The sequence below is a fragment of the Monomorium pharaonis genome, chromosome 1, assembly GCF_013373865.1.
Source record: "Monomorium pharaonis isolate MP-MQ-018 chromosome 1, ASM1337386v2, whole genome shotgun sequence".
Taxonomy (NCBI): domain Eukaryota; kingdom Metazoa; phylum Arthropoda; class Insecta; order Hymenoptera; family Formicidae; genus Monomorium; species Monomorium pharaonis.
In genome coordinates, this window is record NC_050467.1 from 13,078,129 (window position 1) to 13,101,703 (window position 23,575).

Genomic DNA, 23,575 nt, shown 5'->3' on the forward strand with positions numbered 1-23,575 from the left:
AAAAATGTTTATTTTCTATCCTTTTTTATTATTAAATTTTTAATTTTTATTTTATAATTAAATTTTTATTATTTTAAACTGCAATACATACATATAAATATATATATGTACAACGTTTAATTAGGTAGTGGCGTAACACAGGCGTGGTGTGCTGAGTCTGACAGAGTGCATTGAAGAAGCATATTATCTGATACATATTTTCTACAACATACAATCTCCAGTTGTACAGTAATGTAAGTCCCGAATTTATGTAAGACTTAAATACTATGTATATGTATTATATGTATAATACGTATACACAAACATAGTATTTAGGTCTTGTATAAATTCGAGCCTTACATTAATGCACAACTGGAGATTCGTACGTTGTAGAAAATATGCATCAGACATATGCTTCTTCAATGCACTCGGTCAGACCCGGCACATCACGACCAAACACAGTTGTACGCCACTAAAATTAAAAGTTGTTAAATGAGAAACGTACTAAACGCGCTTTTATGTACTTCAATATGCCGCAACACTCTGCTTGCTCGGCCAGACCCGGCAAAGCACAGCCATGTTGCAGACAGTGAGGATGAGGATCACGTGAGCTGACGCCAAATTGAATTTTGGCTACGTAGTTCCTGATTTTAAGAAGGACATAAATAAGGGGGCGCTCGTGTACTAGACAAAATTTCGCCATAAGAGTTTGACGACCCTGGCTTGCTCCGCGATAGAGGAAAACGCGACGCGATGTCGATGGTGCGGGATACGTGAATTTGTGTTTCGAGATGATCCTGTGAAACAATTCGTCGATTTCGTAACTCGATCGACGAAATGTTTCAAAAAGATCATCTGTATCGCGCATAACGCGAAAGCATTCGACGCACAGTTTATATTAAAGTATATAATAGAAAGAACTGAAATGACTGAAAAACCCGAGATGATTTTGAACGGGACAAAAATAATCACACTTGGGCATATTAAATTTATAGACAGTGTAAATTACATGCCCATGCGCTTATCCGATTTACTCAAGGCTTTCGGGTTGAGGAATACGTATAAAGGTGTATTCCCACACCTTTTTAATAGAGTCGAAAACCAGACATATGTCGGACCGTTACCCGACATTCGATATTTTTGTCCCGAGCAAACGAAACCGGAAGAACGCGAACAATTTTTAGCTTAGTACTCAAAGATGTTTAACAAAGGTTACATCTTTGATTTCCAACGCGAAATTGTTCGTTACTGCCGTAACGACGTAATCATTCTCCGTCGCGCCTTCATGGAATTCCGTAAAATCTTTTTAGGACGTGACGACGTGTGTCCTTTCGAGGAATGCACGACGCACTATCGCATCCACGCGAATGAAAATTTTTCGCAAAAACTTTTTACGCGAGGGTGAGATAGGCGTGATTCCGTCAAAGGGATACAGGAACGCGGACAAGTCATCGCAGAAAGCTCTGAGCAAAACTCGCAGATGGCTCGTGTGGATGGAACGCAAATTAGGACATCAGATTATTCACGCGGGACGAGGACGGGAGCAACAAATTGCAGGCGCGAAAGTTGACGGATATTACGAAATAGTGACTGCTAACGAGACGCGACGTTACGTATTACAGTTTCACGACTGTTTTTGGCACAGATATCCAACTTGCTTTCGCGTTAATCGCGATCGTCCGCTTTTATCCACGAATCCCGAAGACACCATCGACACGCGTTACGAACGTACTCTCGCGAAGACGTGGCGTCTTCAAAGGTTAGGGTACCGCGTAACCGAAAAGTGGGAGTGCGACTTTGATCGAGATGTGCGAGAAAATCCGGAAATTAACGCATTTTTAGAAAATCACACAATATTGAAACACGCACCTCTTAATCCACGCGACGCGTTTTACAGCAGACGTACGGAGAACATCGCAACCCTTTATGAAGTTAAGGGTACAAAGAAAATACGTTACGTTGACGTATGTTCTTTGTACCCTTTCGTATTAAAAACCGGTGCTTTCCCGATTGGTCATCCCGATATTTATATCGGAGAAGAATGTGACAGATTAATCAGGACAGCACTGAATTTTAATTTCGACAATGTAGAAGGTCTTGTCCGCTGTAGAGTATTCCCACCGCGCAATCTTTATCATCCGGTGCTCCCGTTCTGCGTTAACGATAAATTGATATTCGGACTATGCCGTAGCTGCGAAACCTTTTCGAAAACGCACTGCACTCACGATTCTCCCTCCGATCGTGAATTCGCGGGTACATGGGTATCCTGCGAATTGCGTAAGGCTGTCGAAAAGGGTTATATCGTGACGGAGGTGAGCGAAATTTGGCAATACAAAGTCACGAAATATGATCCCGGTAACCGGCAGGGTGGCTTGTTTGCCGAATATATAAATTGTTTTTTACAATTAAAGCAAGAAGCGAGCGGGTGGCCGAGCGAATGCCAGGACGACGATGTGGCTAAGGAACGATACCTGAGAGAGTATAAAAAAACCGAGGGTATCGTTCTGGAAAAAAATAACATCGCTCGAAATCCTGATCTTCGATCGGTTGCTAAGCTTTGCTTAAATTCTTTCTGGGGGAAATTCGGCCAACGAGCCAATCTGCCTAAACCGAGATTATAAAAACATTTCAGCATTTCGTGACTTTGCTCACGAGTCCCGAGCACGAAATAACCAGTATATTACCCGTCAACGACGAGGTAATGTACGTTTCATGGCGGCTACGCGAGGAAGCGGTCGTAGCCTCGCCGATAACTAACGTCGTTATCGCTGCCTATACGACAGCACAGGCAAGGTTAGTATTGTATAGTTATTTAGAGAAATTAGGAATAAGAGTCTTATACTGTGATACAGACTCTTGTATTTATTTAAGCTCTGGTGCTCCGAACGAGTACGAACCACATACGGGTAACTTTTTAGGCGACATGACGGAAGAACTCGATTGCTATGGCAGCGGTAGCTACATTGAGTCGTTCGTATCGGGAGGGCCGAAATTTTACGCGTATGTAGTTCGTACGCTGGAAGGAAACACCCACGAGGTCTGCAAAGTGAAGGGGATAACATTGAATTACGCTAATTCAAGGCTCCTGAACTTTCATAGTATAAGAAATCTAATATCTGAGGTAGAAGAAGAGGAAGAAGAAGAACCGGGAAGGGATGGCGTGATAAAACTGCGTTTTACCGCAATTCAGCGTACAGCGTTTCACGACATCGTGACACGTAGTGAAAAAAAAACCTGTGTGCCAAAAAAATTGCTAAAACGCATATTTATCGATAATCACTATTTGTTCCCGTATGGTTTTTGTTAACTGTAAATATGGTTTCTTTTTTCTTCTTCTTTTTCTATTTTCTGTTTAGTTTTAAAATGTACGATAACCGAAAATTTTCCGTCCATTAGTGTATAAGAAATCTTGTAAATTTTGTAAATTTTGTAAAAAAAATGTACAGTGTAGATGTAAATAAACATCTTTTGTAAAATTTTGTAAAAAAATGTAATTAGTGTAAATAAAAATATTTTGTAAACTTTTGTAAAAATTATATAAAATTATGTAAAACTGTAAAAATATTGTAAATAAGTTTTTTTGTAAAAAGTGTACAGTGTAAAATTTAAAATATTTTTGTATTATAATGATTTTATATTTATACATAAAAATGTTAATTAAGTCATAAAATAAAAAAAGTTAAAATTAAAAATTTCTAATTTTTCATTTTAAGTAAGTTTATAAAATAAAAAAGTTTTACTCATAAATAAAAAAGAAAAAAAATTTTCCCTACCTTTATCCTTTTTAGCGCCATCGCCAATCGGTTTGTTAGCAGCGATGCCGCGCACACGTAAAAGCGAACACCGCGACACGGATAAGCTTATGTACGCGCGCGTTGCACCGCGGTCTGAATCAGCTAATTTCGTCGGCCGCGGTTCCTTTGTTTCGCTAGCATACGCGGGGGTACGCTGATACGAGCGTGCCGCCGCCGCCGCCGCCCCCCCGCGCTGATGAAATTATCTCTAACTTAAAAAAAATTAATTTACTTATTTCAAAAAAGCGAAAATTATTATTCTTACTTTTCATTTTTCTTTTTAAAGTCACGTAAGAAAATCAAATCGCTCATTACGCGAAATGGACGTGCGCTGGAAACATCCTTGGACGTCGATCGTTTGCGGACCCACTGGCTGTGGGAAAACGATCTTTGTAAAGACTTTTCTTTGTTATTTGACGCACATGTCCGACGTGTGTTTCGAGCGAGTTTTATTTTATTACGCAGAGTGGCAAGAGGCTTATCGTCAATTACAAAACGACGTGTGTGTAAAGGAAGAGAACACGCTAACAACGTTGCAGCGAGGAAAAAAAATATAATTGAATTTCGCGAGGGATTACCGCGTCCGGAGGATTACTCGAACGATCCGTTTATTCCAAAACTGGTGATAATCAACGATCTTATGAGAGAATCGTCGTCGAGTGATCGTAGATCTTTTTACAAAGGGCAGTCATCACAAAAATCTCAGTGTCATTCTTATCTCGCAAAATCTCTTTCATCAGGGACGCGGACAAAGTGACATATCTCTCAACGCAAACTACATCGTGGTTTTCAAAAATCCTCGCGATCGGGCGCAAATTCGACATTTAGCGTGACAAGTTTATCCCGACGACCCAAAGTTTGTTGAAGAGGCATACTACGACGCCACGTTAAAACCGCACGAATATTTGCTGTTCGATTTGAAACAATCGACTCCTGATAGATATCGATTCCGGAAGTGCATCTTTCCTAACGATACCCGACATTACGTATACGTGTCGCGTAGAATGGTTTCCGGAAGCGTATAAAAACCGCGTAACGGTGCTGGCGTGACTCAGTCGTGTAACTCGCACGCACGCACGCGATGAAGGAGAAGCGTAACGTTTCTACTGACAGTGCAGCGAAAATTGCCAGACGTTCGATCGGAAAGAGAAACGCCTGCCTTCTCGAGGCCGTGTGTCATCTGAACAAAAACAAACGGGCAGCTTTTCTTCGAACCGCGGACGAAAAATTTATTCGCTGTATCCACGAATGCGTTCTTAATACTCTTAACGGTAACGTACCACTCGAACGACGCGAAAAAGAACGACTGTCGAAATATAAAACGAGCCTACGACGTATCGCAAGAAAACGTGATAACTGGAAGTCTAAAAGAAAACTATTGATACAACGAGAAGGATTTTTATCCTATATTATCGCACCCATATTGTCAGCTTTATTATCACATTTTATCGAAAGGTAAAATCACACAACGATGGAAAGAGTCAAAAAAATGATCTTGATTTCTACGGAAAATCTCGAGAGAATGCAACGACAACAGTCGCATCAGCAACAGCAACTGTCAGCGGAACCAATGGAGAACTCGGTGTTACAAAATTCAAGAAACATCGCCGGGGATAATAATTCTGTACGAACTCCTGGAACTCCGTTGACTCGGCTCGATGCGGAAATGAGTCGCGTGCTTAATTCGTCATGACCACGCAACGCGGATGAAAGATAGAAAATGTACAAGGAGGCACTTTGGCGGTATCTTCATCTTATCCAAGTAGCCCGCAAGCGAAAAGCCATTTGGAGTGCGAACGAAACCACTAGCAACAATACGCGAGCTGAAGGAGACGAGGCTGACAACAACAACGATGACAACGACGCCGATGACTACGACGACGACGACGATTCAACGTTCGTTTTTCACGAAACTTCGCGAATTTCCGACAAACTCCCTCAGTAACATGGATACAGTAAAGGAAAAAACTCAAAAAGTAATTCGTAATATTCCTGTGTTAAAAAGTGTCGAAAATAATGGAAACTGTCCCGAAAACTTATCGTACACAAGCGCGTATGCTAATGCGTTATTTGCAAGACGAAGCGATACCGTGAAGGGTATCGTGACTATAGACGGCAACGTCGTGAAAGATTCTGATATAACCGAACTGATAAACGACGCGGTGCGTGAAAGAAAAACCGTGAAAGCAATGGGAAGAGATCAGTTCGCTCGATTACTGCGTAGCTTAAATACACGTACGGCACTGGTGGGAAATAAAGAATTATTAAAAGCAGCCTACGGATCTTCAATAAACGAGAGACCACAGTCTTTTGTGAGTTCCACGCCTAATATAACACGTTCGCTTCCAAAAAGGCGCTTACTCAATTGGAGTACGGTGAAGAAGCAATAATGTCGGAACTTGAAAAAATATATTACGATCCGACGCATTACGCGGGTTATTCCGCTGTAGATAATCTAACACGTGCTGTTAAACCAGATTTTTCGCGTGACGAAGTCACGCGCTGGCTCCAATCACAAGACGTGTACACGCTACACAGACCTTTACGGCGAAAGTTTCCACGTCTGCATTACAATGTAACAAATATCGACGACGTGTGGGAAGCCAATTTGATTGAACTGCGGAATCTTAAAAGTTACAATGACGGGTATTCTTATCTACTCGTGATTATCGACGTGCTCAATAAATTTGTCTGGGTAAAGCCGTTGTGAGACAAAACGAGCAATAGCGTAATAAAAGCTTTTCAACGTGTACTCTCGAGAAGGACGCTTACCCATATACCTGCAAACGGACAAAGGCAAAGAATTTGTCGCGCAAACAGTGCAAAAGTTTTTGAAAGAAAACGATATCCGTTTTCGAGTAAAGCGTAATCCCGACATCAAGGCTGCGATCGTTGAACGTTTTAATAGGACGTTGAAGGAGAAAATGTGGCGGTACTTTATGCATAAAAATACACGACGTTACATTGACGTTTTGCAAGATATCGTTCGTGCGTACAATCATACCCGTCACTCTTCCACCATAATGCAACCGACGATCGTGACGAGAGGAAACGCGCAAATCGCACGTGAAAATATATTTCGTCGATGGAACGTTAAAAATCAAAGTCGTAAAGCTAAATATCGCGTTGGAGAACTCGTTCGCGTCAGTAGAGCAAAAGCTACCTTCGAGAAAAGATACGAGGCAGGTTGGAGCGAAGAGATATTTCGTGTTCTCGAGTGGCGAAAACCTCGCGTATACGAACTGAGTGATTTAGCGGGTGAAGTCATAGACGGTATTTTTTATGAATAGGAATTAGCTCGAGTCGAGAAGAATTTGCGGGAGGACGAGTTTATCGTCGATCGAGTAATAAAAAGTAGAGGCTACGGAAAAAATAAGCAGGTGCTGGTCCACTGGCGTGGTTATCCCAGTAAGTTCGACAGATGGATACCCGCTTCGAATTTAATCACTCTTCAAGATGCGGGAGGACCAATTTTACATCATTTTTCCGAGCAATAGCAGTACATTTTCCGCATAATAAGACGTCATTTTCCGCATAATAAGACGTCATCTTTCACCACACAATTACCACACACTTTATCTTTGCATGGCGAATGGGAAGTCGGGCTTAGCGAGATTCAATTTCCTAATACTTTTCTCCACATAAATCATGGCGAAAACACTTTCAAATTCGTCGATATTGAACCGAAGGACAAAGACAAGAAAGACATTAAGTTAACAACGACTGAAGTTGTAATACCAAATGGTATTTACAAAGATATCAACGAACTTTTTTCCACAATTAATTCCGCGTGTAGAAAGGCTGGCTCGCATTTTCATTTTGAAGCTCGTAAAGAAGAAGGATTTAAAACTTTTATTAACATCGAATGTGTACACAAATGTGAAAAAATTCATTATGTAAACGTTTCCGATTGTTCGCGCGGGAACACTCGATCACGGTGTTTTCGGGTGTCGCGCGCGAGCGAGGATACGGACGGCTCGTTTGCTCGTGGCGTCCGTGTGTTCTCGCCTTCTGCATCCACCCTGAGACGCTCGTGTACGTCCTGGACCGAGCAGGAACATGCTCCCGTTCACGTTCAGGATGCCGCGTCGCGGTAGTCAGTCGGCCTGAGGTATCTGTGGTGTACAGATCGCCGTCTCCGCGCCCTGCAAGTCAAGGCGGAAGCGCGTATCCTTCAGTTTTCGAGTGCGTTTCTCGCATAATCTAATTTCAATTATCTATTCGATAAAGAATCCGCGGTGTGTGACTGCGGGTGACAATTATGAACATCAGATAATTATTTGAGTGAAAAGGCGAGGTGGTTGGAGGATTTATTTAATTCAGTGGAACGCTTACTCTGGATAGACGGAAACCCGTCATTGTGTGCGACGATTGGAATAAAGTGACGTTTCATTGAAATATTCATCGCTTATTTCATCACCTGCCTAAATTTGCTCGTGATCATCAGGTCACGAGATCCACGCACTCCGAACTCAACGCTGAGTCGTTCCGGTGAATCTAATCGCAAGCGCCATTAAGTTCGAATCGCCGCTTGCGCGCTTGTACATAAGAAGCTGGTTCTTCGAGCCGGATCGTGAGTGCGTGCCGACGACGGAATCGTTATCAAGTTTTATCTCACAATGACGGAGTTGATCGACACTTAATTAATGCTGCAACGCTCGATAGAACGAGCGCTTGAAAATTTTAAGAAGATCGGACGAGCTAATCTAACGCCGGCTAAGATCCGTTCAAGGATCTTCTTTTTCAAAGACCTGTGGACTCCCTACCAAGGAAATCACGTAATTTTGACGAGCTCGACTCCCGCAGCGGCCAAGGCAACGTCAGATTATTTTGTCAAGGCGCAGTTTGAAAAAACCGAAGAGATCTACAATGCTACGCTGGACCACATGCGAGACTGTCTAGCCAACTTGGAGCCTCCTGTGAGTCCGAACCAATCTCTTGAAAGTGGACATGCGACTCCATTCGCGTCCGCGTATTCGCTACCTCATCTCCCGCCTATGCGCTTGCCTCTTTTCGACGGATCTTATTCGGAGTGGAAGACATTTCGCGATAGATTCACCTCGCTTATCATTAACAATGTAGATTTAATTGACTTCGCGCAGATGCATTACCTTTCATCCTTGTTGAAAGACCGCGCGCTTCGAGTCATCGCGAACCTTCCGATTACAGCGGATGACTTTTATGTTGCTTGGAGCGTATTGAAAGTTCGTTTTGAGAGTAAGCGCCGACTCATCAATAATCATATGTCAACGCTGCTCGGCCTGTCGACACTCAGTCGCGAATCCGCTTCAGATTTGCAAGGCTTGTACGATAGCATTCACATGGCGATCTCATCGCTAAGAAAATTAGAAAGATCTCCGGAAGATCTATGGAACGATTTTCTCGTTCATCTTTTGATTCATAAGGTAGATCCTGCGATCCGTAAAGCGTGGAATCTCCAAACAAGCCAAGTTGACTCACCGCCAGCGTTCGCAGATCTTACAAAATTTGTACTCCATCCGTGCGCTTGAGGAGTGTTCGCCCACTTCATCTCAGAAGCCCGCGCCGAAGTCTGCGAATTCCTCGCGTGTGAATGTCGCGACGGCTTCCACGACTCTCCTGTCGGCGTGTCCGCTTTGCAAAGCGCGTCATTACTTAAATTTATGTCCAGATTTCGTTGCGAAAAATCCGACTCGGCGACAGAAAGTCGTTAAACGTTTTAAACTTGCTTTAATTGTATGAGTAGCCAGCATACTTTGCGAGATTGTACAAGTAAGTACACGTGTCGTTTGTGTAATCAGAAGCATCATTTGATGCTTCACGTTGATTCGGAAGCGAGCACTCCTTCCGCGACAACTACGCCGTCGGTAGCGTCAACGGCTCAATCTAGTCCATCGAAGGTCGAGATCGTTTCGCTATGTGCCTCCGCTCAATCGACTCGCGACTCGCAAGTTCTTTTGGCGACCGCATGAGTTACAGTAAAGGTTCCTTCCGGTCGCTCGATGACGGTGCAAGCCCTGCTCGATCAAGGCTCCGAAGCCACCTTTATATCAGAGCATCTAGCTCAATCTTTATACGCAAAACGCCTCCGGATCTCAATTTCGGCCGTCGGCGGTACTCGCGTGAGTAAAGTACACCACGCCTCTTCAGTCATAATCTCGCCGCGAGACTCAAATAATCCATCGCTTTGTACCACATTCTCAATTCATTAACAGCATACGCGCCGCGCCGCGTGACCGCATCTTCGCACTTCGCGCATCTCTCTGATTTATTGTGGGCGGATGCTGATCCGAGCAGCTCCGATCCTATTGACATTTTAATCGGTGCAGACATTTATTGTGATATTATTCAAGAGGACGTCCGAAAGGGCAACGCGGAGCAACCTATCGCACAACAAACGATATTCGGGTGGGTTATCTCCGGACCAGTCGCAACGAGCTCAGATTTGTCACGCGCGTCGCGCGCTTCGACGGTCGAGCAATCCTCCGCCAATATCACCGTTCTTCACTGCACAAACCTTCAGCCGCTCTCCGAGGAGATTCAAGTTTTTGGGAGGTGGAGGAAGTCCCTCCCCCTCGATGAGCAATGCGAGACTCACTTTTGTGACACTCATTCGCGTCAGCCCGGCAGTCGATATATTGTCCGTTTGCCGTTTAAAAGGTCTCCTCCATTAAATATCAGGCACTCGCGATTGACCGCCGAACGCCTCTTCAATTCAATATCTCGACGCCTCAATGCGGACGCGACGTTAAACAATGACTACAATGAATTTATGCGCGAATATATTGTTCTCGGGCACATGCGAAAGGCGCCATCAGCTGATCGCGCGAATCATCAATGCGTATATATTCCGCATCATCCGGTTATTCGTGAAGACAGTATCACGACTCGCTTACGCGTCGTATTCAATGCATCGTGCGCGACGTCGAATGGCACGTTACTAAATGACCACTTACTCATCGGTCCGAAATTACAAAAGGATCTACCCGCGATCGTGCTTCTGTGGCGTCATTTCAAGTTCGTATACACGGCAGATATTACTAAGATGTATTGCCAGATTTTGATAGATCCGCGAGATCTCGATTATCAAAGAATCTATAGGTGACCCGTCCGAGGGCCCCATCGATTATCAATTGCTTACGGTTACGTATAGAATGAATTGCGCTCCGTTTCTCTCTCTCCGCGTCGTAAAATGTTTGACTGATGACGACGGACATATGTTTCCACGCGCGGTGCCGATTCTTCGCGATCAAACTTATGTAGATGACGTATTATTCGGTGGAGACAATATAGATTCTGTGCGGGAGTCTCGCGAGCAGCTCGTTGCCTTGCTACGTCGAGGAAAATTCGAGCTCCGAAAATGGGCCAGCAACTCGCCGAAATTACTAGCGGATATCGACCCGTCGGACCGCGGCTTATCACACTCAAAACCCATCGGAATCGACGACAAAATAAAGGTGCTCGGCATCGCTTGAAATCCGACGCGCGACGCATTTCAAATTAAAATCTCGACAGAAGATTTGATACCTCGAACCAAGCGCACCATTCTCTCAACGGTCACGAAATTATACGATCCGTTAAGGTGGGTAACTCCGGTTATTGTTTCTACCAAGATTTTTATGCAACAGTTATGGCGCGTTCGAATCGGATGGGATGAGCAAATTCCTGATAATCTTTTCCATTACTGGAGCAGGCTCTACACAAGGCTTTCGCATCTCAATAACCTGCATATTTCTCGGTGGACCGGAATAACCGCTGAAACATCTCAGGTGAAATTGCATGGCTTCGCCGACGATTCTACACTCGCGTACGCTGCCGCGGTATACCTCAAGGTTACATCTGCTACCGGTCAAATCACAATATCCCTGCTCGCGGGAAAATTAAAGATCGCGCCTATCTCTCCCCTTACCGTTCTTCGTCTTGTTATGAATGATACACTCATAACGATAAAAAAGATGTCAGTAGCACGATGACGTAAGTCGGTCAGCTGCAGCAGTCAGCATCGAGCGCATCGCGCGAAGTTTCGCAGTAGGAATGGTAGGCCGGTTCTAACTCGGGAGCTCCGAGGGGGGTGCGGGGGATTTCTTGCTGGTAAAGGGGAGGGGAGGCGTCATTTTCTCCCCACCAACGTGACGCCCCCTCCTCCTTTAACAGCAAGAGACCCCCGCACCCCCACACTCCCCTCGGAGCTTAGGAGTTTTTGAACCAATACCCCCCCCCCCAGATTTTTCACGTACTCTATATGTCACTGTATACCATGTTGTACTGGGAATGAAGAGATCTTTTGGAATCAATCCATCATTAGATTTTTTAATTTTTCTAACGATGCACCGATTTCAAAAGATTTCTCTCTCCTTCTTTTAATACATTGTCAATCAATTGGGAAAAAAGCTACGCGTGAACGACTCGGACTCCGAAGGTGAAGTGCAGTTGTCTATCATGCGACCGATCGCATGTGTTATTTTCACATGCGTAAAAAACTGAATTCGCGGAAACGCCTGTCTCAACGCGGATATGCCCGCCCCGACGCGGAAAATGTCCATCTCGATGGGTGAACGACTCGAGACTGACTGACTGACAATGAGTAAGTACACCTTTCTTATGTGCGAGATGCTGCGTACGTAGCGGAATCTTTCATCAGTCGGAAGTTATTATTTAGACGTTAGATAAGATAGCGCCAACGCTTCGATCGATACAACTTGTAAATAAGAGATGCGGTCTAGCGTTCTCTCGCGCGCTCTTACTCTCATTCACCGCATATATATTTTTGCACGTTTTTACTCACACCAAGTTCATGATATTAATAAGGAAAGACGTAGGGAGGGGAAGTCGTGGGAATAATCTTACTCTTTGCTATCGGTGATAGACAAAATGTGTCGCCATAACAGTTAAAATTTTGTAAATAGAAACGCCGTAATTTTCTGTGTCGGCATCGACTTATGAGGGGAAACAATGCACGTAGTCGTGGAAGAAGATACCTTTTGAGACCTACTGAAGACAAAATAATATAAAAAATCTGAGAAGTGGTGTATAATTCAAAATAAGAAACGTTTGTCACACCGACTGACGTTTTAACTGAATTGTAAATAAGGGATGCGATTTGTGGAAGGGATGTGATTTGCGGTTAAGTATCGATACCCGATAGTTGATTGTAAAAATAGCGGCTCGCTGTGAAATTGTATAGTTAAAAAACAAAATGCTTCGGTTGAAACAAAGGAAAAAAAGATAAAATATACAAAGATTAGATGTGGGGAGGGGGAAGTCGTTGGAAAAAAAATTTTGAAATTCTCTCTACTATCAGCGATAGACGAAATCTATTGTCCAAACGGTTAAAATTTGTAAACAACAATGTTATAATTTTTTGTCGGCTGCTAACTTATGAGACGCGTAGTCATGGGAGAAGATACTCTTGAAATCCATCGAAGACAAAATAATGTGAAAACTTGAGAAGTGGTATAGGATGAAGAAATAAAAGACGTTTGTTGCACCGACATCTCAATCGCTACGAGGGATGCGATTCGCGGTTTAGCACCAATATCCAGTTGTTCGCAGAACTAGGAGCTTGCTTTGAAATTATATAAATAAAAAACAAAATGGCGAATGCCAATGTTCTGGTTGAGACAAAGGAAGACAAAGGGTTATAGGAAGTATATAAATGGGTCAGGAAATCACGATCGCACAGTCGACGTGAAGCTTAAGATACGAGCAAATCAGTGTGATGTGAAAAAATGACTTCGAATAAAGTGATGGTGGAACTTGTAGACATCGTAGATGATGTCGAAGTGATAGACATTGCGGACGATGATGTCGAAGTGATAGACATTGCGGACGATGATGATGTTGAAATGATAGACATTGCAGACGATGAAAACGAAGTGATAGATATTGTGGATGGTGCAAATAATGTGATAAACATTGCGGATAATCATCCGGAAAACTTTAATGTTGTGGATAATATACAACAAATGGACGATGCCCAGATAATAGACGTTATGAATGACATTAATTTTGAGGATATAATGGATGAAGAGAGCGTAGCATCGGAAGATAGTAACTACATTAGTGATGATTGCAGCGAGGACAGCGAGGATTATATCGATGCCGTTGAGAAACATTTGACACCTGCGGAAGTGCCATAACTGCAAGATCGAAACATTGCGGTATATACTTTTATTACACCACGGGTGGTACATATTCAGTATGTGCCGAATGCATTATGCGAATAGCGGACACCGATTTCGGAATAATGCATGCTTTTAGTAAACATATTACTAATGCGTTCGGTAGGCTGGATGGAAAATATTGCTCAAATTGTAGACAGCCCATGTTTGTAATGATTCCCAGTAACTTGTGTCCGGTTTGCACAGTGTAAAGATTTATTAATAATTATTGAAAAAAATAGTATTAAAAATGGAACATTTTGAGCGCGAGCTGTTGGACCAAATTGACAGGGTCGCTACCTTGAACGAGTGTTTTGAGTGGTTGCAGCGGTGCGACGAGTGTATCGAACGACTCGAGGAACATAGCCGCGTCAAGCGCCCTCGATTCAACGTTGGACAAAGACAATCTTTGGTGGCGAGAATCGCGCGACTCGCGGGTGAAAAGACGCGACTGCAAAGACGTTTCGTGCACGTCGGTGGTAATTACGCGAGTGACTCGTGTGACAACGCGGACAGACTCGTGTGGCGAGAAATTGACACCGCGTTTGAGAATCGCGTTCTGACAGAAGCAGTTATCAATGAGAACTACATTGAACCGCGAAAGTTTTTAGAAGACGCTGGTGGTATAGTACTCGATCGAGTGCGGGACGCTGTCGAAAGACACAACTCTGTGGTGAACACCGCATTCAATGGCGTATTTGTAACGGGCGACAAACGCGCCAATAAAAGTATTACCACGAAAAACAGTGATCTCTTTAAAACATCAGACTTGGATGAGTGGTACGAGCGGTGCGTTATCGAGCCCACGTTAGCATCGCTCGAGGAATTTCAAGAACGCGATAGTGGGTGGGCGTTGTCGCGTATACAGAATTTGACTGTAAATGTGAATAAGTACAATTCTATGCGCGCGGGATGTCACGTGATATTACCGCGGGAAATAATGACAAAGCGTGCGGTTGTTAACGTGGTTAATGCGGTTGAAATCGATGGACAATGCTTGCTTCGCGTGGTCTGTGATAGCCGCTCTATATCCCGCAGAAAGAAATTCAGAAAGGGAGTCATCGTACCCTCATTATACAAACGTTCTGAATTTCGATGACATTGAGTTTCCAATCGCGTTAAAAGACATTAAAAAATTCGAGAGACTAAATAATATTTCGGTCAACGTCTACGAGATCCAAAAGGATCAAACTGAAACCTATAAAATTCTCCCGCTAAGACTCTCCAACGACAAGAAGGAGAACCATGTTAATCTGCTATACGTGCAAGATCTACGCGAAGACAACGTGGGGCACTTTGCATGCATCAAGGATCTGTCTCGTCTAGTGAGCTCACAACTCAGTAAAAAGGAACACAAAAAATATATTTGTGACCGGTGAGTAATAATTTTATAAATGTTGTATTAATTTTTATAATAAAAAATAAAAATTTACGCTATTTTTTACAGATGTTTACATTACTTCAGTTTGGCGGAAAAGTTGGATGTCCACAGCGTAGATTGCCAGAAAATGAACGATTGTGCCATCCAACTACCTGCTGAAAACGAGAAATGGCTGAGCTTCCACAACATTAACAATAAGGAGCGTGTGCCGTTTGTCGTCTATGCCGACCTGGAGTGTACATTGGAGAAGATGGAGAAGGAGGATATGGAAATATCGTACCAACAGCATCATCATTAAGTATTTAGCTTAGGATATTATGTACACTGTTCGTACGATGACACATTATCGGGTATTGGTTTCATCGCGATAAGGATTGTATCGCGTGGTTCGCTAAACAACTAGAGAAATTAGCGCATCGCGTAAAATCAATTTTATCTGCTAAAATCCCCATGGAAACTCTATCGAAAGAGCAATGGGAGGCATATCGTAACACAAAGCAGTGTCATATTTGTGATAAGCCGTTCGCACCGGATGATACACGAGTGCAAGATCATTGTCATCTCACCGGTCGTTATCGCGGTCCCGCGCATTCGCTTTGTAACTTGTGTTATCAAAATGTGTTGTACATACCGGTAATTTTTCATAATTTATCTGGATACGATTCACACTTCATTATTAGAGAAATAGCCACAACATTCAAAGGAAATATCGATGTGCTTCCCGTTACAAAAGAAAAATATATTTCTTTTACGAAGCATGTCATAGGCATTCACTGCCGATGAATTAGACCCACACAATCACATAAAATTACGATTCATAGATTCGTATAAATTTCTCAATTCTAGTCTTGAAAAATTGGCATCATTTCTCGGTAAAGAAAAACTAAAAATTGTACGTAAGGAATTTTCGAATTTATCTGACGAAGAATTCGATTTATTGACTCGTAAAGGCATATTCCCATACGAGTATGTTGACTGTGTTGCAAAATTGAAGGAAACGCGTTTGCCATCGCGCGAATTATTCTTTAGTTCGTTGACGGGCGATACTGTGTCAGAGAGCGATTACGCGCACGCCAAGAACGTATGGGATCGATTCTCTATTCGAACGCTGGGCGAATACAGCGATCTGTATTTGAAAACAGATGTATTGTTGTTAGCCGACGTTTTTGAAAATTTTTGTGACAAATGTGTCGAAAGTTATGGTCTTGACCCCGCACATTACTATACATTACCGGGATTCACGTGGGACGCTATGCTTAAATATACACGCGTCAATTTCGAGTTGCTCACCGACATCGATATGGTAATGTTTATCGAGCGCGGTATACGCGGAGGTCTGAGTCAATGTTCCGGCAGATACGCGCAGGCTAACAACAAGTACATGCAGACATACGACCCATCGAAACCATCGTCGTACCTTATGTATTTCGATGTGAATAATTTGTACGGGTGGGCAATGTGTCAGCCGTTGCCCTATGGAGAATTTCGATGGGTCAAAAACGTTTCAAATTTTGACGTGAACGCGATCGCTGTTGATTCGCCCACAGAGTACATTCTCGAAGTCGATCTGGAGTATCCGCAACATCTGCACGATCGACACACTGACCTACCGTTCTGCCCGACGCGCGCCTGGCAAGCAAGAATATAAACTTTTAGCGACCTTGCACGATAAGAAGCGGTACGTCATGCATTATCGCAACTTGCAGCAATGCACTCGTCATGGTCTCCGCGTAACACAGATACATCGTGTATTACAATTCGTTCAATCCACCTGGCTCCGCGATTATATCGAGTTAAACACAATTTCGTACCCTCGAGAAAAACGATTTTGAGAAAAATTTATATAAATTGATGAATAACGCCGTATTCGAAAAAACTATGGAAAATGTGCGCAATCACGTAGATGTAAAACTTTTAACAAAATGGACAGGACGATACGGTGCGGAAGCAATGTTCGCTAAACCAAATTTCCACAGTCGCAGTGTTTTTGCAGAAAATTTAATTGCAGTCGAACTCCGAAAACTTGAGGTGAAATTCAACAAGCCGATTTATGTAGGTATGTGTATACTAGACATATCGAAAATTTGCTTGTATGAATTTCATCACGAGTACATGCTACCTTTGTACCATAACAAATCTAGAGTCATGTACACAGACACTGATAGTCTCGTGTACCATATTGAGTGTGACGACGTATATGAAAATATAAAACGTGATATCGCAAGGTTCGACACGAGCGATTATCCGACTGGTAACGCGTACGATATGCCACTCGCGAATAAGAAAGTTTCCGGGCTAATGAAGGACGAGAACAACGGTGCAATAATGACTGAGTTCGTTGGACTCAGAACGAAAATGTATGCGTTAAAAGTGGATGGAAAGAATGACGCTAAAAAGGCAAAGGGTGTAAAGTGTAACGTTGTCACAAGAACGATAACATTCGACGACTACATGCGTCGAATACACTACTCTGCGAGATGAGATAGAGATGACGCGTCATCAGACGTGCATACGATCTAAACTGCATGAGGTATACACGGTACGTGAAACGAAAATCGCTCTAAGTCCATACGACGACAAGCGGTATCTTGTACCTGATTCGGTAAAGACGTTGCCGTAAGGACATTATCAAATACCTTTATAATATTTTTGTATTGTACAGCCATTTTTATATTTGCGTTTTATGTATTTTATACTTTACATTTATATTTTAATGTTCACGTTTCGCATATTTTATAGTTTATATTTTATGTATTTTACGTTTTACATTTATTTTATAATTTTACATTTAATACTTCATATATTTTACGCATATATGTTACACATATTGTGTATTTTATGTTATATGTATTTTTAAAAATTATTTGATAATTTATGTGTAACGTTAGAAATGGACGATGGAAGGATAATAAAGATGCTTCATACATGTCACAAAAAATTATATTTTTTATATAATGTATGTAATGCACTACACTTTTTATATGTTTATAATAAAAACAATTTTTTATACTGATTAAATAACATTGTCTTTGTGTATCCACGAATTGTGTGATCCATCCCAACCACTTGACATAAACCTCGTTTCCTTTCCTGCGCAATACTTTCTCTACCAGAAATACGTCCGGGTGAGTCGCGCGATGCAACTCATGCTCGTAGAACGCTTTAGCGATAGATGTTCCGCGATAATCCTCGAGTAAATAAGTTATGGGGTTGGTACGCTGCACTTTAACGATCTTGAACACCTCGGTTGTCCAATTTGGTGTGTAACCTTTTTCGAAAATTGTCTTGTACTTGCTCACGCGTACAGAGTCGCTTACTTTAAATTTCGCTGGACTAGCAATCTTTATAGCGCTGTATACCGTATCCAAGAGTCTTTCAGCCATTGCGGGAGTTACGTCAACGGGTCGCACACCGATCGTTCGGTGCTTTCGAACGTTGTAATTCGACATGAGACGTGATAACAGGTCGATCCACTTGTAATTACCGTTGAGCGTAAACTGCTTCCACATATCGTTCTTCAGCGTGCGATTAAAGTGTTCGACGACCGACGCCTTCATTACCGAGTACGTGCAATAATGGTTAATGTCATGTTTTTGCAATAGTTTCTGCACGTCGGCGTTGTAAAACTCCTTCCCCATATCGGTTTGTAAATTTTTCGGACGTCTGCCGCTCTCTCGAATTATCTCAGCGATAGCGTCAGCTGTCTCGCTTCCACCTTTGCTCTTGAGCGGTATAGCCCACGCGTACTTGCTCAACACATCGATGACGATGAGTATGTAGTGGTAACCTTTGTTGAAACGTGAGTACGGAATCATCTCGACGATATTGGCCTGCCACAGATCATCGTATCCTTGAACTATGACATGTCTCCGTGGAAAATTTTTTCTCGCTGAAGCATGCAGTTCCTCGACGAGTCGCCGTTTTTCGGAACTAACATTAGATTTCGGTAATTTCATGTTTGGTGTATGGGATGACGTCGATCAACTGATTTGTTTTGACGATACGCAAGTTAATTTATAATAAGGCCTGCCTCGCGAAGTTCTTCGATGATGGACAGCATCTCGTTGTCATGAGCGTTATGACCAGCCCGATGCGAGGCTTCGAGCAACCATAGACGATCCACCAGTTCGTTAGGATCGTCCCAATGCACGTAATCGATCACGTTGTCGTTTAGTGTCATAGCGCGAGGTAATTCCTTTCCGATTGCATCATCGTTTGGTGTCATAGCGCGAGGTAATCCCATTCCGCCCGTAAAATCATATTTTAATAACGGTGCAATTATATATTTATACTTGTATCCCTTATTGGCTAATAATCGACCGTGTGTAACTACGTAATTACGTTTATGCGCGTTTGTAACCAACAATATATCTTTGTACTTTCGTTTATCGTTTTCCGCGTAAACTGAATCGTTGGGATATCGTTTAAAGATCAGTTCGTAAAGACCGTGTCTACCAACGTATTTTACATCACCGATAATTATGTGATCACTACTGTTGACGTCGAACGTTTTATTACCCAACATCATACCATCCTTGTCTAAACGAACGCCGTACACGGTATCCATAATTTTCTCTTTTTCACCACGGCCGCTGAGAAAATCTCCGATGTACTTTTGACCCAGCGGCCCCAAGTGCTGAGATAACGTTTCTAGACCTTCTGACGTTTGTAATCGATTTCGAACGGTTGCCGCAAACGAATCGTCGGCGGATTCAAAAACAGTCTCGAGAGCCTTATTTAACGGTTTTGGAGCTTCAATCGTTGATTGTACAGCTACCGTACGCGGTGTGAACGTTATCGTTGACGGATCTATCGCGTCGTTGGACGTACGCTGCACCGACGGCGACGGTAAATTCATTGCATCGTTTGACATATATCGCATCCATTTGTTCGATTCACTTAATGCATGGTCCACTGAATTGTCTTTTCGTTTTCTCTTATTTTTTATCACATCCTTCTGGATGAACGATGTTTCGATGCCTACGTCATCGACACGCGGTTCTTCCTTTATCACGCGGACGCCGGAATTATCGACGATCTTTTGCAGCGGCTCGATGAGCGGCTCGAAGTGTCTCTTCGCCGCGATATTCTCTTCGATCCTACCGGTCTTCAAAGCGCGATGTTTCTTACGAATCGATTCGCTCGTTTTCTCAATTTCGTTTGCGATTTTTTCGCGCTCACGCGTATCGTTGTCCCCAATCATGTTGACAGAGAGCGTCGATCGCTCACGTTTCATCCCCAACGAAGTATCGACTAATCGCTCCGCAGCATCGCGAATTCGTTAAATCCTCTTCTATATCGCCCGTTAGTAAGTGAACTATCCTTGTCTATTACTAGGAATCCATAATCACGCCGCCAACAATCACGACATAACGCACAAAAATCATCGTATGACATATCGGTGTTAACATGATCGTTGTACACATGCTTCAAGTTGGTACCATCCTGTTTAAACAGGATCAGCAGGTTTGCGTTGTCGCGTATAAGATGTTTAGGTATTCTCGCGTACGACTGACAAAGATAAAAGCAGTCGACGTTCGAGTGCCGATCCATCGCAAAATACTCTCTCACGGCATCCTGCTTGTCGCACGCAATATCGTCAAAGATGAAAATTGAGTTTGGACGCGCTTCATTCGGCGGAATGACGTCACAGTTATTGGAGAACGTAAAATAGTTAATTTCATTCATCGATCTTTCAAATACCGATATTTCGGCTGTTGCAAAGATTTCGAGTACACGTACACGTTCTCGAAACGTACACCGTGCGGACATTCCAACAAGTTTATCATAATGTTGGTTTTACCGCAATTCGATGGGCCACAAATAATCGCGCATATGGTAGTAGGCAGCATCGCGCCATGCTTGCGCCTCTCTCCATCATCCCCCATTAGTCGTAACTTGTCATCGTAATTCGTAACGCATATCGCCAACGGCTGTCGCACGAATCTCATGTTTTCGGAATCTGATTATATAGTGGAATCGAACGACCTATTTATAGGCGAGTGAGTGCAGCGTATGCTGTATATGAGTATGTGTGCGTGTGTGTGAATGCAGCGTACGGATAGAGAAAGCGTAAAGGAAGAAGATAAACTCATTGCGGCGCGTATCAATGGCCGCGCGAAGAAGGAAGATAAGCTCGTCGCAGCATGTATCAATGACTGCGCGGGCGTGACGCTATACCCCGCAATGGCTGGGCTTGATCGCTGTGTTTATCAATAGTTGGGCGTGACACAACTTATCACCGTGCGTACTAATGGGCGATCCTGTTGAAGATGACTGCTAAATTAATATAGAATTAATATTTTTACGTTCGTTCACATACTTCTCACATTCATTCACATACTTTTAACGTTTGTTCACGTACTTCTTACGTTCGTTCACGTACTTCTTACGTTCGTTCATGTACTTTCCACATTCGTTTACGTACTTTCCACGTTCGTTTCACGTACTTCTTACGTTCGTTTACGTACTTCTTACGTTCGTTCACATACTTCTTATGTTCGTTTCACGTACTTCTCACGTTCGTTCACATACTTCTTACGTTCATTTCACGTTCGTTCACATATTTCACACGTTCCACATTCGTTCACGTACTTTTTACGTTCATTTCACGTTTTAAACATCCTTACGTATATGTATAACCGTTTCTTATGTACGTATGTATAACCGTTTTACATATGTTTAACATCTCTCTTATATTTTTTGCTTTATTCAGAACGAAACATGTCGCGATTTGAGGCTATTTATAGGCGTGTAAAATCACGCATCGCTCAGTATCAAACATGTATCTCATACTGTCACACCTCTCCGATATACTCGAATTGAGCGCTGAGCAGTTACAATTCGTGCCAAAACCTATTTTGCTACGCGTGTGTGGCAACTACATCGAACACGTGTGGGACAGGCTTCCGGAACATATAAGGGCTAATCTAGAGGTTTGAAGCTATCGTCGTTGCTACGAGCATTACAATCAACCGTGGCAGCGGACGCACATCGACGGACCTGCGCCGTTGATCAAAAATTGTGTCGAATGTCAGCTGTCGCAACGGTAAAACGTGGCTGTGGTCAACTGCTGAATCGCGCGATAAACGTTCTTCCTTTCGAATTACATATTCCCGGTTACCAGTTTTGCGGTCCGGGTACTCGGCTGAAAAAGCGATTGGCCAGAGGTGACCAAGGTATAAATCCGCTCGACGCGGCGTGTCGCGAACACGACATTGTGTACTCCCAGAGCAACGAGCTCATCGACAGACACGCGGCGGACAAGATACTCGCGGACAAAGAGCTAAAACGAGTAATCGCGAAAGATTCACCTCTCGGGGAAAGAGCAGCAGCTGCTGCTGTCTGGGCAGCCATGAAAGCCAAGACGAAAATCGGTATGGGTATGAAGAAGAATTCAACAAAAAAATTGACGAAAAAAGAACGTATACTTCAGGCTGCAAAACAAGGCAGTGCATTACCGATTTTACCAATATTGAGTGCACTCGGATCCTTGATTGGTGGAGCGGCTGGTGTGACAAAGGCGGTGAACGACAACAAAGCCGCGCGACGTCAGCTCGAGGAGTTACAGCGTCACAATCGCGCGATGGAAGGTCACGGCTTATATCTCGCCCCGTACAAACGCGGGCGAGGACTGTATCTCGCCCCGTACAAACATGGAAAAGATGTACAGAAGAAAAAAAAACGTCGAAGAAACATTAACACTACTCATAGGTGCGACGACGAACGTGCAATTGACGCAACTAGCAAAACGCGCGCGTATTCCATATTTCAGACGTGTTTTTATGCGTAACGCGTTACCGACGAGTGGTGCGCGTCTAAACGAGAGTGGTATCGTAAATTTGGACGATACGACGGGCCCCGGTACTCACTGGGTGGCGTACGCAAAGAGGGTTAACCACGTCGCGTATTTCGATAGTTTCGGCAATCTTCGACCGCCTAGAAAACTAGTACAATACTTTGAAGACGGAGTGACAACGATTGAGTATAACGTCCTATCAAACGTACGATCAGAGCATTTGTGGACAACTCTGCCTGCAGTTTCTTCAACGCGTGTAAATTTAAAAAGCTGAATTAGTACCGCAAAGACTCAGTATTTCACCACCATCATGTCGCTGACGTTTATCCTGAGCGGCAAGAGCAGCGTTCTCGCGGCACACTATTCTCCGGCTATAGATTTGAGCGACGATGATTACGAGCTCGGTCTAGCGATTTTTGAAACCTATAACACGATACCGAACGTGAATGCCTCAAACAATACGTTTTACTTTGACAAGGATAAC

At 43.2% G+C, this 23,575-nt stretch overlaps 1 protein-coding gene across 1 annotated transcript; it reads left to right on the forward strand.

The window, feature by feature from the left end:
• The first annotated feature begins 1,346 nt into the window (after positions 1-1,346).
• On the forward strand, positions 1,347-3,286 carry LOC118646457. Its single transcript, XM_036289412.1, has 3 exons — positions 1,347-2,525; positions 2,612-2,772; positions 2,851-3,286. The coding sequence occupies exons 1-3, from the start codon at positions 1,347-1,349 to the stop codon at positions 3,284-3,286; spliced, it is 1,776 nt and encodes a 591-aa protein (XP_036145305.1).
• The last annotated feature ends 20,289 nt before the right edge of the window (positions 3,287-23,575 follow it).